This window comes from Esox lucius, chromosome 2 (assembly GCF_011004845.1).
Source record: "Esox lucius isolate fEsoLuc1 chromosome 2, fEsoLuc1.pri, whole genome shotgun sequence".
Taxonomy (NCBI): Eukaryota; Metazoa; Chordata; class Actinopteri; order Esociformes; family Esocidae; genus Esox; species Esox lucius.
In genome coordinates, this window is record NC_047570.1 from 39,038,815 (window position 1) to 39,054,960 (window position 16,146).

General features: G+C 41.4%; 1 protein-coding gene across 5 annotated transcripts in view; it reads left to right on the forward strand.

Moving 5' to 3' along the window:
• The first annotated feature begins 1,926 nt into the window (after positions 1 to 1,926).
• wnt7aa (wingless-type MMTV integration site family, member 7Aa) overlaps positions 1,927 to 16,146 on the forward strand; it is a 28,081-nt gene continuing 13,861 nt past the window's right edge. Inside the window, exons 1-5 of one of the 5 annotated variants that reach the window (XM_020051233.3) lie at positions 1,927 to 2,610; positions 5,641 to 6,318; positions 6,425 to 6,794; positions 8,475 to 8,682; positions 9,222 to 9,448. In XM_020051233.3, coding sequence (XP_019906792.1) covers positions 8,612 to 8,682; positions 9,222 to 9,448 — 298 coding nt within the window. In that variant the 5' untranslated portion in view covers positions 1,927 to 2,610; positions 5,641 to 6,318; positions 6,425 to 6,794; positions 8,475 to 8,611. Of the gene's footprint in view, positions 2,611 to 5,640; positions 6,817 to 6,837; positions 8,019 to 8,474; positions 8,683 to 9,221; positions 9,449 to 16,146 lie in introns of those variants that run through there. The other 4 variants (XM_020051226.3, XM_034287760.1, XM_020051238.3 and 1 more) reach the window with 4 other exon arrangements.

Consider the following 16,146-nt stretch of genomic DNA (forward strand, 5'->3'; position numbering starts at 1 on the left):
TTTATGGTGTGGGGAATAGATGCAGTGCCTGGGGAGTAGATGCAGTGCCTGGGGAGTAGATGCAGTGCCTGGGGAGTAGATGCAGTGCCTGGGGAGTAGATGCAGTGCCTGGGGAGTAGATGCAGTGCCTGGGGAGTAGATGCCGTGCCTGGGGAGTAGATGCCGTGCCTGGGGAGTAGATGCAGTGCCTGGAGAATAGGTGTGCTGTCTGGAGAATAGGTGTGCTGTCTGGAGAATAGGTGTGCTGTCTGGAGAATAGGTGTGCTGTCTGGAGAATAGGTGTGCTGTCTGGAGAATAGGTGTGCTGTCTGGAGAATAGGTGTACTGTCTGGAGAATAGGTGTACTGTCTGGAGAATAGGTGTACTGTCTGGAGAATAGGTGTGCTGTCTCATTGCAGAAAAGAAACACAAAACTGAACTGACTGAAGCACTCCATCTTAACCAGTGTGTCATTTACATGTTAATTAATGGATGTTATAACCATGTCAACTACAGGATGTTAACTCCATGTTAACTAATGGATGTTACAGTTGTGCTCAAAAGTTTGCATACCCTTGGAAAATTGGTAATAAACAGCTCCAGAAAAAAATTAAGAGACCACTGCACCTTTTTCTTTCCTTTCCAAAAAGGTTGAAAAGGAAAAGAGGAACAGAAGCGTTCAATTTACAGTGGTCTCTTAATTTTAACCCTTCTGTTCCTCACTCAAAATATTCTCCTGAGGTTACCTGTGGGTTTTTCTTTGTATCCTGAATAATTCTTCTGGCAGTTTTGGCTGAAATCTTTCTTAGTCTACCTGACCTTGTCTTGGTATCAAGAGATCCCTGAATTTTCCACTTCTTAATGTGTGATTGAACAGTACTGGCATTTGCAAGGCTTTGGGTATATTTTTATATAATTTTCCATCGTTATAGAGTTCCATTACCTTGTCCTGCAGGTCTTTTGACAATTATTTTCTGCTCCCCATGGCTCAGTATCTAGTCTGCTCAGTGCATCCATGTGAGAGCTAACAAACCCATTGACTATTTGTACACAGACACTAATTGCAATTTTAAAAGCCACAGGTGAGGGAAATTCACCTTTAATTGTCATTTTCACCTGTGTGTGTCACCTTGTGTGTCTGTAACAAGTCCAAACATAGGGTATGTCAACTTTTGATAATGGCAATTTGGGTGATTTCTGTTATCATTATGATTTAAAAAGGAGCCAAACAACTATGTGATAATAAATGGCTTCATATGATCACTATCCTTGGTCCACACCTGCGGATTACCTGGTTTGGGGGGCCCGTTGCTGTCCCTGTCCTTGTCCACCTGGTCATACTTCTGACCTAGTCTAAAATCAAATAGACTCTGGATTTAGCCCAGAGAAATATATTTATTATTCCAATTGGACTCTTAATATCTCACCCGGCACAGCCAGAAGAGGACTGGTCACCCCTCTGAGCCTGGTCCTCTCTAGGTTTCTTCCTAAAATTTGACCTTCTTATGGAGTTTTTCCTAGCCACTGAAATTCAACACTACTGTTGCTCCTTGGGGTTTAAGGCTGGGTGTCTCTGTAAAGCACTTTGTGACAACTGCTGTTGTAAAAAGGGCTTTATAAATAAATTTGATTGATTGATTGATCCTTAAATAAAAGACAGTTTTTTTTCATGATCAGTCATAATTTCAAAATCAATGCCAAAACGTCACAATTTCTGCCAGGGTATGCAAACTTACAAGCACAACTGTATATCCACGTTACCTAATGGATTTTATCTCCATGTTAACTAATGGATGTTATATCCATGTTAACTAATGGATGTTATATCCATGTTAACTAATGGATGTTATATCCATGTTAACTAATGGATGTTATATCCATGTTAACTAAAGGATGTAAACTCCATGTTAACTAAAGGATGTGATATCCATGTTAACTAAAGGGTGTGATCTACATGTTAACTAATGGGTGTGATCTCCATGTTAACTAATGGGTGTGATCTCCATGTTAACTAATGGGTGTGATCTCCATGTTAACGAATGGGTGTGATCTCCATGTTAACGAATGGGTGTTATCTCCATGTTAACGAATGGGTGTTATCTCCATGTTAACGAATGGGTGTTATGTCCATGTTAATTAATGGATGTTATTGCCATGTTAACTAATGGGTGTTAATGAGTGAATTGATGGGTTGACAAACATGACCTTGTCCTGAAAAGATTAAGTCTGCAATCAAAATGCAGAGCCTGGGAAAGCCTAAACTAAACACAGACCTTATTTGAAGCAAAATACATGGTGTAATGCCAAAAGAGAGACTTGATGCTAGGCTGTGAGGTGATTATGACTCGTTGATTAGTCCTCTCTACGGACAGAATGGTTTTTCATAGTTTCTTTCTTTACATCTTGATTAATCTAAGTATATTTTTACCTTGTTACCGACGTAGTAGTCATCCCATCCAGTAGGTTGCTCATCGGTTTGAGCTGCTAAAATGTATTAAGAAGTACGCAGCCCTAGCTGGTTAGGGGACATTGAACGTGCCCAACTGTCCTGGAGAAATGTTACTCCCACCAGTTTGCTGCTTGTAACACTCGACGGCAGCAGGGCAGTCTGGCCAAATGGAGAGGAGTCAGGTAAGTCTGCAAAGAGAGATATAATCTTGGACTTTATTAGATAAAACAAGGAATGTAGTTAGAATTCACCTCATCAGGTACTACATACTAACAAAGCTATTACTAATATGGTGAGACCAAATCTGCATCCTGATTCCTGGCTGGATCTTGACGTGCTAACGGTTAGCTAGCTAACAAGCCGTTTCGTTTGCCTTACGTCGATTTGACAAGCTAGCTGTGGTATCTGGCAAGCTAACTTTGCCAACAAATGGCTAGCTATTTATCCTCCATTTTTATCAAAGTACTTCAAATTGCGTCCTATTGGGATAAATTAACGAACTTACTAACATTAGCAACCCAAGGAATTTGGATTTATTATCTAAAATCTCTTTCTGGACTTCGTGACTGGCTGAGGAGAAACCGCCATTTTTCCTAAGCGAGGGAAATTCAAGTTGAGCCATATCGCTAGTATGGTACGCTAGTTACCCGTAGCAGCAAATAACTGGAGCAATGGACCATCGAGCTAAACGTGGTTCCTTTTTAAAAATATATTTTCACTGTGACCCAAAATGTACGTGATGAAGTTATTGCTCTTGCTAGTTAACTACCTAACTACTTGACTTACGTTAGCTACATGCTAGCCAACTAGAATCGCGTGGTGTGGGTGTCACTCCCCTTAAAGTATTGCTTCCAGGCTACAGTAAGATGTAGTTTTCAACTAACTAGAGTAACGTCTCCGAAGCTGGGCAAGCAAGTGCGGCAACCAGCTAACAGACACTTAGTTAACCACCACCAGTCAGCTGCAGTTGCCTGTGGCTTATTTAGAACCAGAATCAGAGGTCTCTGGTAAATTATCTTATGTAAAGTTGCCTACGTAAAAAAACGAATAGTCTGGTTCATAGCTTGCTGGTTGTGTACTTAAAAGTTATATTCATCTACAGTTGCTAAAGGAATTAAGTAAGAACACTACCATTTGACAGATTGGCTAACAATGTGTTAGGTATGGCTTAAAATTTATGAAAAATGAAAACGATCTGGTGAACTACAGAGTCCAGGTTCCAAAAATGGGTAGTTTCACCCAAAAATGATTTTCTTAGTGAAACTGCCTTAAAGTCAGCAGTGGAGATGATCATCAAATAGACACAGCACAAGCGATTGCATCAAATATATTGTTGCCAGTATCAGCCTGGTTGTTTGCAAAGTCCTTCAGCTTGCCAATGTTCATTCCAGGGTGGCCACACCCGTTGATTGTTCATTTACCAGCCTTTTTTTTTTTGTCCTCTTACGCTGACACTTTCAAACTAGCATCCCCTAGTTACGACGATACTGTAGTAGACTGACACCTTTTAAATAAATCTGTACAAGTGGAGTTCATGACTAGGACCAGTTTTCCAAAAACATCTAATGGCTTTGTTCATTGTTGTTGTAACTATACCATGCATATTTGGGGAAACCAAGCCCATGCTGATGTAACAGGATATTTCTATGTGAGGGGCGGCTTATGAAGAGAGGAGATTGAAATTATTGTTGTTAGTAAACATGAGCTAATTCACTTGCAACCAAACAGAAACAAACAGGCTAAAACGGGAAGTTGTCCATACCCCAAGTACTCCACAAAGAAACTGTAGGTTTATTATTCCTCCACACAGCGTCCTCTATCCCCATACCCTTCTATCCCTAACCCCCAATCAGCCTGGGACAGAGACATCGTCACCGACGATGAAGGCCGTGACGTTATTTGTCCTTGCAGGGGGGGTGTGGTCTGAGTCTTTCCAGGTACCTGATTTGGTTAGTGTAATGGAGGCCTACAGACATCCAGCTGGCACCCAACTCTGCTTCCTTTGTGGGCTGATGTAGTGTCCTATGTAGTGTCCTATGTAGTGTCCTATGTAGTGTCCTTTGCTGCCCAGGGCTGTAGTCAGAAGTAGTTCTCTGAGGTGGCGAAATGTTGCCATTTGGGACAGTCTCCCCCTTGTCTTTAAAGCTGTCTGGGGGGTGTCTCGGGCCGTCTGCCCTGTGGAATACTAATGTGTCCTCCAGTGTGAGTCGGATCAGAACGGTCTGGGATGTTGGCCAAGCCTTGGCACCACCATCACACCACACAGCCCAAACAGAAATGATCATTCATATGTTGCTCAACCGAAAGGCAGCTGGTGATAAAACCATGTGCAGTGTCCAAACCCTGATGGGTATTACATTTCTGTTATTTATCTCTGTTTCTCTTGTATGTTATGTATATTATAATGGTGTAGATCTTTTAAAACACTTGTTTTGTAAGTAGGACTAGATTTAATTAGCATGGTAAAAAATTAGTGTATCTGAAGACAGGCAATTGTTTTCTAAGGCCTGGCAGTTTGGTTAAGACTTCTAAAAGTAAAGTAACCAGGAATTAAAAACTGATTTACTGCGGCAAACGGCTCCAATGTTAGACAAGATGGCGTCCTGCCGACGGACGGTGCAGGATAAAGCAAGTGGTGAAATAGGCAGACTGCAGCAGAGAGAAAGAGAGGGAGGGGGGAGTCTTTTGGCACCGTGTTCGCTGGTCTCTACAGGCGTGTCGGCTCCAACTGGAGTTGGTCTGGACTAAGGAGTAGAGGGTATTCTTCTGAACCAGGGCTGTGGACCAGGGCTGTGGACAGTCATGCTAGCAGACAGCCAGTTAGCTCGATCATAGAGGAAGGGGCAGAAACAACATGGCGTCAATTCTAGGTGAAGAAAATCGACCGAAACAGAGATTGCCCAGTCTACCTGAACTTCAGCAATGAGAAATGTTATTTCTGTTTCTAAAACTTTTTGCTACGGGTGTAAACGTGACCCAGGCAGCCAGCTAGTGGAGGGATGTCATGACTAACGGTCCTGCAGGGCAGGTCGGCTCTCGTGGTCGGCGTCCATCTTACCGCATGTGAGACCACGAGGCTTCGCTGCGCTGCCACGTCTTTGTTGGGTGTTTATGGAAAACATATTTTAATTTTTTTTTTTTTTTATGAGTTCTGATCTAATTAACTACTGCTTTTTCGTTTTTGTTCAAATCCACTTTCTTTCTCTCAACAGATGCTATGACATCAGGACCAGGTGTTCTGCCTGCCTGTTGGACTTGTTCGTGGTTTCTCCTCAGCGTTCAGCACTGTGGGATGAGGTAGTAGGTTGTATAGTTTTAGGGTCACACCCAAACTGGGAGATGACTATGCACCCTACTCTCTTTCCCAACGTGACCATAATACTGCTCAGGATACTTCACTCCCATCCTGTGGCTGCTGTCGTAATTGATGAACAGGAAGGAACTACAAATGTCATTGGTGCTCATGTGTTTCTGCGGCATGTTTAGTGAACACCAGTCCCTGCTGTGGCAGTGTGAGGTAGTAGATTGTATAGTTGTGGGGTAGTGATTTTACCCTGATCAGAAGATAACTATACAATCTATTGCCTTCCCTGACAAGCAGAAAAGCATCTTTCAAGTGTCTTTATTTCTTCAGGCTCATAAGAGTTCCTATTTTACAGTTACCTCCAGTTAGTCTGTTAACAGTCCCAGTTGTATCTACTGTCCTGTGATGTGCTTTGTCATATGAAATACTACATCTCATCCAATTGCCCTGCAGGAGTGTGTCTACTTATCTATTCCCCCAGAGTCAGATGAATGTGTGGTGACCGTTTTTGTTTCTTCATCATAAAGAAAGTCACAGGTACCTTAATGAGCAATGGTGGACAATCGTAATTGTGCAGTGACTGGAGGTTTGTGCTATTCACTGGCATTCTAGCAGCTAGTATTCATTTCCAGTCATTGTGAAAACGATGGTTGAAAATGGCTGGTAAAGTCACTTGTAGTTTCTTGATGCAGAGACGATGTATACATGCAGAGGACGGGCTGTGTGCTGCTGGTCTTGTCTGGGAGGAGATAACTACAGACCGTTGCCTATCCCTGGGCCACACCAGTTCTACTTGGTCTAGTGCCCTGCACTTTTATGTCATGTTATTGGAAACTGTTTACTCCCAATAAAAAAAGTATTAAAATTAATGTTTTAATTTGATGAATGTAGGTATGTTTTTTTTCTCCCTCTAGGGTTTCTAGTGAAAACATCCATAGGGCTGAATTCAGTCAAACCTGTACTGCAGTGTAACACAATGGCCCATTTTCCAATGGGCAAAAGGACTGACCTGGGTTTTGGTTTGTGTACTAAAACCTCCAGTCTCCACCATGCCAGTCTCGGGTATGCTTCTACCTTCATTGAAGTGAGCATGTTAATGTGTTGGATGAGTCTTAGCTTTGGTTGGTATTCAACGTCTGTAGCCGTTCACATTTGTCTGAGAAAACGGCACTCAAGCTGGAATTTTTTGGTTTGTATGTTGTAATGTTTTTCCAGCAGGTGGTATTGTCGGTCTATAAAAAAAACAAGATATTTTTATATAACCGGTAATTTTTTGTCTTAAAACTTATGTCCTTGAGTTGTGTTAATGCATCTGTAAAATGGCACATATCCAAAAACGCAAGTCACTGCATAAGATCTCCTTGGGGCACTCCAACAAGCCTATAATGGCATTCAATGGTGTCTAGACAAGCCTCATAAGGCTGTCATAGGTGATATGTATTTTGCTGAAAAGCATTTTATATTGAGCCCGAGGTATTGGATGTAGTCATCAACGGTCTTAATTGTTTCCGTAACCGTATAGTTTAGACAGTAGGTGGCGTCAATGTAAAAGCAAAAGGGGTAGATCTCCAAAAGTAGTTTTTGTTTGAAATGACTTGTCACATTTTGGTATACCGGAGATATTCTTAAAACACATCTGCCTCTGAAGTGTATTAAATTTTTACGTGTTCAAAGGGAACTAATTTCCAATGGCCGTACTCCAAAAACACTCCGATAACACTAGCAATCAATCTAGTCGGTTCGGGTGTGCAGCGGTTAATAGGCGCTACACAAGGATACACGGTGCTGTCTTAACGGTTTTGTAGTCTTTTACACCCATAATTTATTGCCGAAGTCTGACTTATCAGATGGTAGGATTTTGGTTGATAATTTGATTACCCTAAATTATAAATGGATATTTGTATATATTCGAGAAATAATTATCAGGCCTGTCTACAACATGCTGGTTCTCGGGTAGCCCCTCAGTTTAATATGCTGGTCAGAAACAGTTAAATGAAATCTTGAGTGTAACGTGAGAAACAGATCCGTCTGTTTCGGCTCGCGCTTCACAGCCACGCTTGTCTGTGCTTCTGTGACGCGTCCTCACGGGGGAGATGGAAGGCTGCCAATGTATCAAACTGATGAATTGTTGGTTAATGGGAGGAGCATCACTATTGAACGATGAATAAAACCGTCTCGACAGTGTGAATATCGGAGTGCACGCTACCTACTAGGTTGTCACAAGGTAGAGCAGCTGTCCTGGCTTTAACTAATGACCTATGCAAGTCATACAACCAAAACATCTGGGTACAGTTTATATACTCGTTATTAGTGTTATTCACTTTTGATATAGCCTACTATGTACGAGGTTAAATGCAATATTTAGAATTTACATCTTTAATTATTTGGTAGGCCTATCAATATCTTTTAAATATCTAGATATTGCATGTTCATACTACGCTAGTGATGCGGGCACTGTTCCCGGGGATCTTAACGCGTAGGAGCGGTGACTTGGTTCCGGACAGGTAACTGCTGGCTGCAGAGAATCCCAGGAGTGAGTGAGTTGCGGCTGTATCCAGTCTTGGCAACACGCCAAGAGATAGATACCACGGACTCTGAGAGCGTACGGACTTGTAACAGTTATAAACTTTATCTTTCAAGTTATATGAGAAAGGCCGACCAATGCGACACAAACTCCATCTCCAGATCTACTCTAGGATATTTCCGACTCGTATGCAATGGAACTTTAATTTGCCCCCCCAGGTTTGGTCTTTCTGTCGCCGCTAACTTTACCTGGAGTTCCAGGCTGCTTGGCTGCCCGTGTAGGCTACCGGCGCGGGTGGAGAAACCAGCACAGACTGATTTGTAACAGTCTCATCTGAGCTTACTGACTGGACACCATGAGCAGGAAAACGCGCCGGTGGATTTTCCACATGTTTCTTTGCTTGGGAATTGTGTATTTGAAAATAGGGTGAGTAGCCCGCACATTGCGCCTGGTTGTGCATGTTGGGACCTGACGGTGTGAAGTTAGGGAGGAAAGCCGGGGCATGCTGTCATTCGATAGCTATGAACTACTAGATCCTATGATACAACGGCTATTGGCTAGGAATACCATAATTATTTATTCAAAACGAAAAATATAATGTTTACCTGCATCGTGGCGCTTAGGCTAACTATTGCCATTTAATGATCTATCATGAACACATTAAATCTTATACTAGGCCTACTCACAGCCACGATTCATGTTGGTTTCATACAATTTAACCCCAAATATTACAACAAACTATAGCTACGAACGTTTTTTATGTGGCAAAAATTTAATCTAACAAATAATTTACTATGGTCCCAAATATACCCAAGTATTTCAAATTGAAGGAATATTGTGAAATATTTCAATACAACAACAATTGTTACAGACAGGCAACCTAATCATAATTTCTTATTTTAGTATATAATCACAGGTAGCTTAAGAGTAAATTAATTGTTCATTATTTTCTTGGAATTTCACAGAGGCTTTTCATCCGTAGTGGCATTGGGTGCTAGTATCATCTGTAACAAAATCCCGGGTTTAGCCCCTCGACAGCGAACAATCTGTCAAAGCCGACCCGATGCCATTATAGTGATCGGAGAAGGGGCTCAGATGGGAATCAACGAGTGCCAGTTTCAGTTTAAAAACGGACGATGGAACTGTTCTGCGCTGGGAGAGAGGACTGTCTTCGGAAAAGAGCTCAAAGTGGGTATGTTACGCTTTCATTACAGTTCCCGCCGCCAAAAACGATTCAATAAAAAGTCTATTTTACTAGGATGACTGCACCTGCCAAATAGAACCTAACCATCAACCCCCAGTGATCAAAAAAGGTTGGGTTACTTTCAGTACCCAAAAATTGTGTAACGAATGTCCAACCTTTTATAAATAATGAATTTATATGGACACAAGACTTTCTGAAGCATTTATATGACTTCAGTATTCTCAGAAACATCCGCTTTAAAACATCACATTTCTGTGGTTTAATACACTTCGTCTTTCATTAGTTCACCTTGTTTATTCCTGTCATGGTTTCATGCCCTCGGGCTGTTATCTCAGATCAAAGTGTTGAGTAATCAGGCAATGTCTAAACGTCTGTCTGCTCCGAAATCGGGATGTTGAGTTTGGGCCAACTGAATGAATGTTAGTTACACCTGGAACAGTGAGCACACCTAGACTGGCCATCTCTGTCGATTTTTGTAAACATTCAAGATTAATGTACAGACAGATTACAATAAATGTGTTTACATTTGTTATGTAGGCCAATAGAGTTTCTTTGTGTTGTTTTGCTTATATATTACGTTGTTATAGTGCTTTTTCTTATATTTCTTATATTTCTTATAACAATTTTGTAACAGTAAATTAATAAAAAATATAATAATAGTATATATGCATAATAGTTAGAGTAGGATATACTGTTTCAAGTAATGCATGCAAGAAATGCTTTACCGTCGGTTCTCTCAAACATAAAAGTAAAATAGAAAATCAAGTAAATGAATATATTAAATATACCTAGAAGCACACAGTACTGATAAAGATGGTTGTTGTAAAAAATGTAATTTTGAGTGGAGATGTTAAAATTCTGTCGAGCACCAGTCTTGAGCGGTCTAATGGCTTGCTAATAGAAACTGTCTCTGTCCCTGTTGGTATGGGATCCCATGATAGATTTTCATTATGTAGTTCTCAAAATCTGTATCAGACAAAAAAGGTTTACCAGTTATGTGTTTATTTTAAAAGAACAGTCAAAAGTCATAGTGAAATGTACAGTATTTCAACAACACAATCAAAAGAAGTGAGAAATGCAGCATAAAAGCAGATTTTTATAATAATAATGTATTGTAATGTGAAACACCTCTAAACAAAATGCTGATTATGCTTGGTAATGACTGTAGGATTTTCAGTGTTGTACTTAACCAATTAGAAAATTGCAGTTTTATACTAAAAGTTCTAAACATGTACCATATCATTCTTGAAATAGAACCAAAGTACGGGATAAAAATCAAGAGCCTGCAATGCTATCACTGTTGCTAGGAATATAGGACCACAGTCATAACTAATGAAAATACAAATACTGTGAATATTTTTAAATACTTAGGGACGAATGTGTACAAAATGTTCTGTAGTTTCAATATGGTTTACATGATAAAGATGAAAATACCCCAAAATTACAATGTACAATGTAGGACGAAAGAGACAAATCCTGTGTCGCTGTCCCAATGCTTCAGAACCACACTGAACCCCAGTGCAAGGTTTTGAGGATATGACCCAAACATGAAGATTTTACTTACGATCACTGAGTGTGGCAAGTCTCTACCAATTTGTATGTAAACACAAGTTTAGTGTTTTTGAAATGTTTTATCTGTAATGATGCAGATAATTTGCCAAATGGGCTTTGCTGATCAAAGATATAGATTACCATGGTTACCCTGTTACCATGGTTACATCGTTACCACAGCCACTTTGTTACCACTGTTACCTTGTTACCATGGGTGTCGGTTACCAACGCCGAATGAAACAGGAATACAGGTCTTAAGCATCAAAGTGTCCTAATGTTAAAAAAGAGATGAAAACAAACTCTGTGATTTGTCCTTCTTTTGGTTATGTTGTATGTTGTTCCCTCTGCAAATTTGATCTTTGTGAAGTTTCTTCAGAGCTATTGAGACGCTGACACATTGACGAATGGCTTTGAGTCTGTGTGTGTGTGCTTCCCTGCGTGTGGGTGTGTTTGGTGGGAAAGGAAGAGAGTAATGAGTGGAAGATGGCTGCAGGGGAGGGATGCTCGAATAACTGAACTGGCCAAAAAAAAACACACAGATCACAGATTATATTCAACTCAACAGAACGTCTGCAACACAACGTCCAAGAAACAATGTCCAACATCTGCAACACAACGTCCACAGCCCTATGACCACTGCCCAACAACCAGGACACAACGTCCGCAACACAACGTCCACAGCCCTATGACCACTGCCCAACAACCAGGACACAACGTCCGCAACACAACGTCCACAGCCCTATGGCCACTGTCCAACAACCAGGACACAATGTCTGAAATACAATGTCCACAGCCCTATGGCCACTGCCCAACAACCAGGACACAACGTCCGCAATACAACGTCCACAGCCCTATGGCCACTGCCCAACAATCAGGACACAACGTCCGCAACACAACGTCCACAGTCCTATGGCCACTGCCCAACAACCAGGACACAACGTCCGCAACACAACGTCCACAGCCCTATGGCCACTGTCCAACAACCAGGACACAACGTCCGCAACACAAAATCTGCAACACAACGTCCACAGCCCTATGGTCACTGCCCAACATCCGTGACAAAATGTTTGAAACACAACGTCCACAGCCCAACGTCTGCAACACAACGTCCACAGCCCAACGTCTGCAACACAACGTCCACAGCCCTATGGCCACTGCCCAACATCCGTGACAAAATGTTTGAAACACAACCTCCACAGCCCAACGTCTGCAACACAACGTCCACAGCCCAACGTCTGCAACACAACGTCCACAGCCCAACGTCTGCAACACAACGTCCACAGCCCAACGTCTGCAACACAACGTCCACAGCCCAACGTTCGTGGTACGACGTCCACGCAACTGGGTGTTCAAATGTTGTTTACACATTTCAATTGTAGCATTTTTGTTTTTTACCTTGGGATTTAGATTTTGGAAAATGCCTTGTTATGCATTTTTGTGTAAGTTGCTGTATCTGCAAATTTAGATTGTATGTAACCAAGTTGTCACTGATAATTGCAATCAATGTTTATTTTGACTAGAGGGAGAGAGAGTGTGTGTTATAGTTTCCCTGCCAGTTCTGCTTAACCAGATTTCTATAAGTTCAGCAAATGCTTTCCCCATAAAAGCATAAATGCTTCAAGTCCAGACCTGACATATTTGCTGTGTTTATAAATAAACCAATTGCATTAGGCAACACACTGACTCACTAAGTATATGTACAGTACTGTGCAAGAGCCTTATCCCACCTGAAAAATTAATTTAATGCCATTAATCAGTGTTTATTGATAAATAGAAAAAATACATAACTTCAAAGTTAATTCAAAGAAAGAAAAAACTCTGTTTTATGTAAAACAAGCAAATATTTTCTGTGATATCCATTACAATGCAAAGTCAAGCAATGTGCGTTGGTAAATGTTATCTAGCGGAGCCGGCCAAGAAAAGCGAATGTCTCTTACTGGCTGACTGACCACCCCTTGTTAAATAGCGTAGTGGTTAGAGACGCGGACTGGCAAACCAGAGGTCCCATATTCGAGCCTTGTCACAGTCACAACAAATTATGTTCAGGATATTATGTACAGATTTGTTCAGGATAGTCAGAAACTTTGCTGGCTACCACCTTCAGTAGCTACGTTAGAGTATGCCTAAAATAAAACTGTTTACGGTTATATTGCAACTATTTCTTGTAGACTTGGGGATAAGATTTGGGGTTTCCACGATTCTCCTGTCTTTTCACTACACGAAAGTCAGTTATATTGATAGTTATTGTATCAATGTCATTCACGAATGAAAGAAAAACTAACATTAATTTGTGTCATGATATGAAATAGCTTTGGCAGTGCAAAGTTCATCTTCAGTCTCGCTAGAAATGTCTCAGTTCTTATGACTATTTCAAGTAATAAGTTAATAGATACTATTTAGTCAATTACTGACTAATAAGCTGTTAAAATGGCGAGTGGCAAAAGCCACACATTTCATAAAATGCTATTTGTGGTGGAGGTGTAATTCATAAGAAACTTTTGTCAGTTTAACACAATGCTTAATGGTGTCTAGCAAAATATTCAAACTTGGCATGATGCTAATGATCTACCGTCAAGTCGCTATACTGACACTCAGCAAATGTATAGTTCTGTGGTGTAGTGGTTAAAGACGATGTGGGAGACCCAGGTTCGAATCCAGTGAGGGCAACAACAACAATCATCACTTTTAATCGTGTGCAGGCTAAACTTGGCTTGCTTGGTTCCTTTTCTGGTTCAAGTGTTCCTGTGGTGAATTATTTCAAGCTTCAGGCAGATTCGCCAACATTTCTTCTGCCTTGGGCTGCTTCTTGTTTTTTTTCCTGATCAAGTGATCCCACACAGCTTCAGCAATGGTTCTACAGGGCTCAATGTGATCAGGGTAATTATCAAGCTGAAATAATATTTCTGTAATTTCTTATGAGACTTCTAATGGTTGAACTGTGTAACCGTATTATACCCTGTTACAACATTCCCTGTCAGGAACACAGGATAACCCTAGTACACCCTGTTACCAGATTCCCTGTCAGGAACACAGGATAACCCTAGTACACCCTATTACCAGATTCCCTGTCAGGAACACAGGATAACCCTAGTACACCCTGTTACCAGATTCCCTGTCAGGAACACAGGATAACCCTAGTACACCCTGTTACCAGATTCCCTATCATCTGCACAGGATAACCCTAGTACACCCTGTTACCAGATTCCCTATCATCTGCACAGGATAACCCTAGTACACCCTGTTACCAGATTCCCTATCATCTGCACAGGATAACCCTAGTACACCCTGTTACCAGATTCCCTATCATCTGCACAGGATAACCCTAGTACACCCTGTCATAACATACACTCATCTGGCATACAGGCCATTCCTTTAATACTAGAAGACATATGTAAAACATACAGGCATATTAGAAAGTATTAGGTACCAAATATCATGTTTTCATCTAGCCCTGTACAATTATTTTGGTAGGACGATGGATTCTGTTGTAGGTAGTCCACACAAAAACGCTGAAATTCTCCTTTATATTAACTTACCTGTGACGGCTGCTCCACCTTGCGCTGCGTGCTCTCTCCCTCTCCTGCGCTCCACCTCGCCGGTGTCCTTACCTTCGGCTGGCCGCAGTGCACCCAAACGGGCTGTTGTGTCTGTTTGAGACTGTGTGGTGCTGTGAGCTTTTTCCTATGAAGTCAAGAATCGTCATTCTTCGTGTCGGTGAAGTTTTGTTACGAGCTTTTTTGCCTCTCCCTTACGCACTCGCTAACCTCCAACCTCACACTACCTTTTTGAAATTAATATATTTTTTTAATCTGATCGTAGGTCTCTTTTAATTTTATTTATAAATGCACGTTTTACAAGCTATAAAATCAAGTTTGTCTTCATCCACTCATCACTCATACATACTTTGCCCATTTTACTGAAAGTAGGTTCTGCTTGAGGGAGTTTACTCTCATTGTGCAATCCACAGATATTTGGAAACATTTGGACAATATTGTAAATATTAGTTTATAACTCAGATTTATTGCAGCTGTTGGAATAGTCTGTGCTTCTAGTCAAATGGCTTTTTTGGTTTGCAAAGAAGTTTTTTCTGATCAAAATCTCAATTGATCTTAGAATATTTGAAATATATTCTAAGATTTTGCTCTGGCACTGGCAGAATTGTATAATTATAAAAATTTGATTGTTACAGGGTAAGTTGGACAAATGGTTGTTATTGGGTTACTTAGACTAAGGATTGGTAGTTGGTTGCAGTAGGGTCTGGGTGTCAATAAATTATTAGAAGCTGCTGGTCAGATCCCGGCAACAAGGGTTTACTTCTTCAGGAGCCGACTGCTCTCTTCATAATGTGATGGTGACAGGCCACTAACAGACCATTGACAAGGCAGTAGTCTACACCCCTCAAAGCGGACCAGGAGTACGGTCTGCACCCCAAAATGTAGACCAGAGAGTATGATCTGGACCCCACAATGTAGACCAGAATGGTCTGCGGTATGGTCTGCACCCACAATGTAGCAATGACATTATGGTCTACACCCCACAACATACCAATAACATTATGGTCTACACCCCACAACATAACAATGACTGTATGGTGTACATCCCACAACATAAACCAGACAGAATGGTCTGCACCCCAGAATGTAGACCAGACGGAATGGTCTACACCCCACAACATACCAATAACATTATGGTCTACACCCCACAACATAACAATGACTGTATGGTGTACATCCCACAACATAAACCAGACAGAATGGTCTGCACCCCAGAATGTAGACCAGACGGAATGGTCTACACCCCACAACATACCAATAACATTATGGTCTACACCCCACAACATAACAATGACTGTATGGTGTACATCCCACAACATAAACCAGACAGAATGGTCTGCACCCCAGAATGTAGACCAGACGGAATGGTCTACACCCCACAACATGGCCATTTTTTCCCCCAGCCCAACAAGGGTAGAACCGCAACTTTGGCCGAAATAATTTATTGGGGAACGAGGGTATTACGGCTACTCAAGGAGGCATCGGCGGCCATGGCCGTCGTGGCCACTATGAAATGGAAGCCCCGCTGCCATGTCTACAAGTTAAGGGGTGCAGACCAGACTGTCATCGTTATGTTAAGGG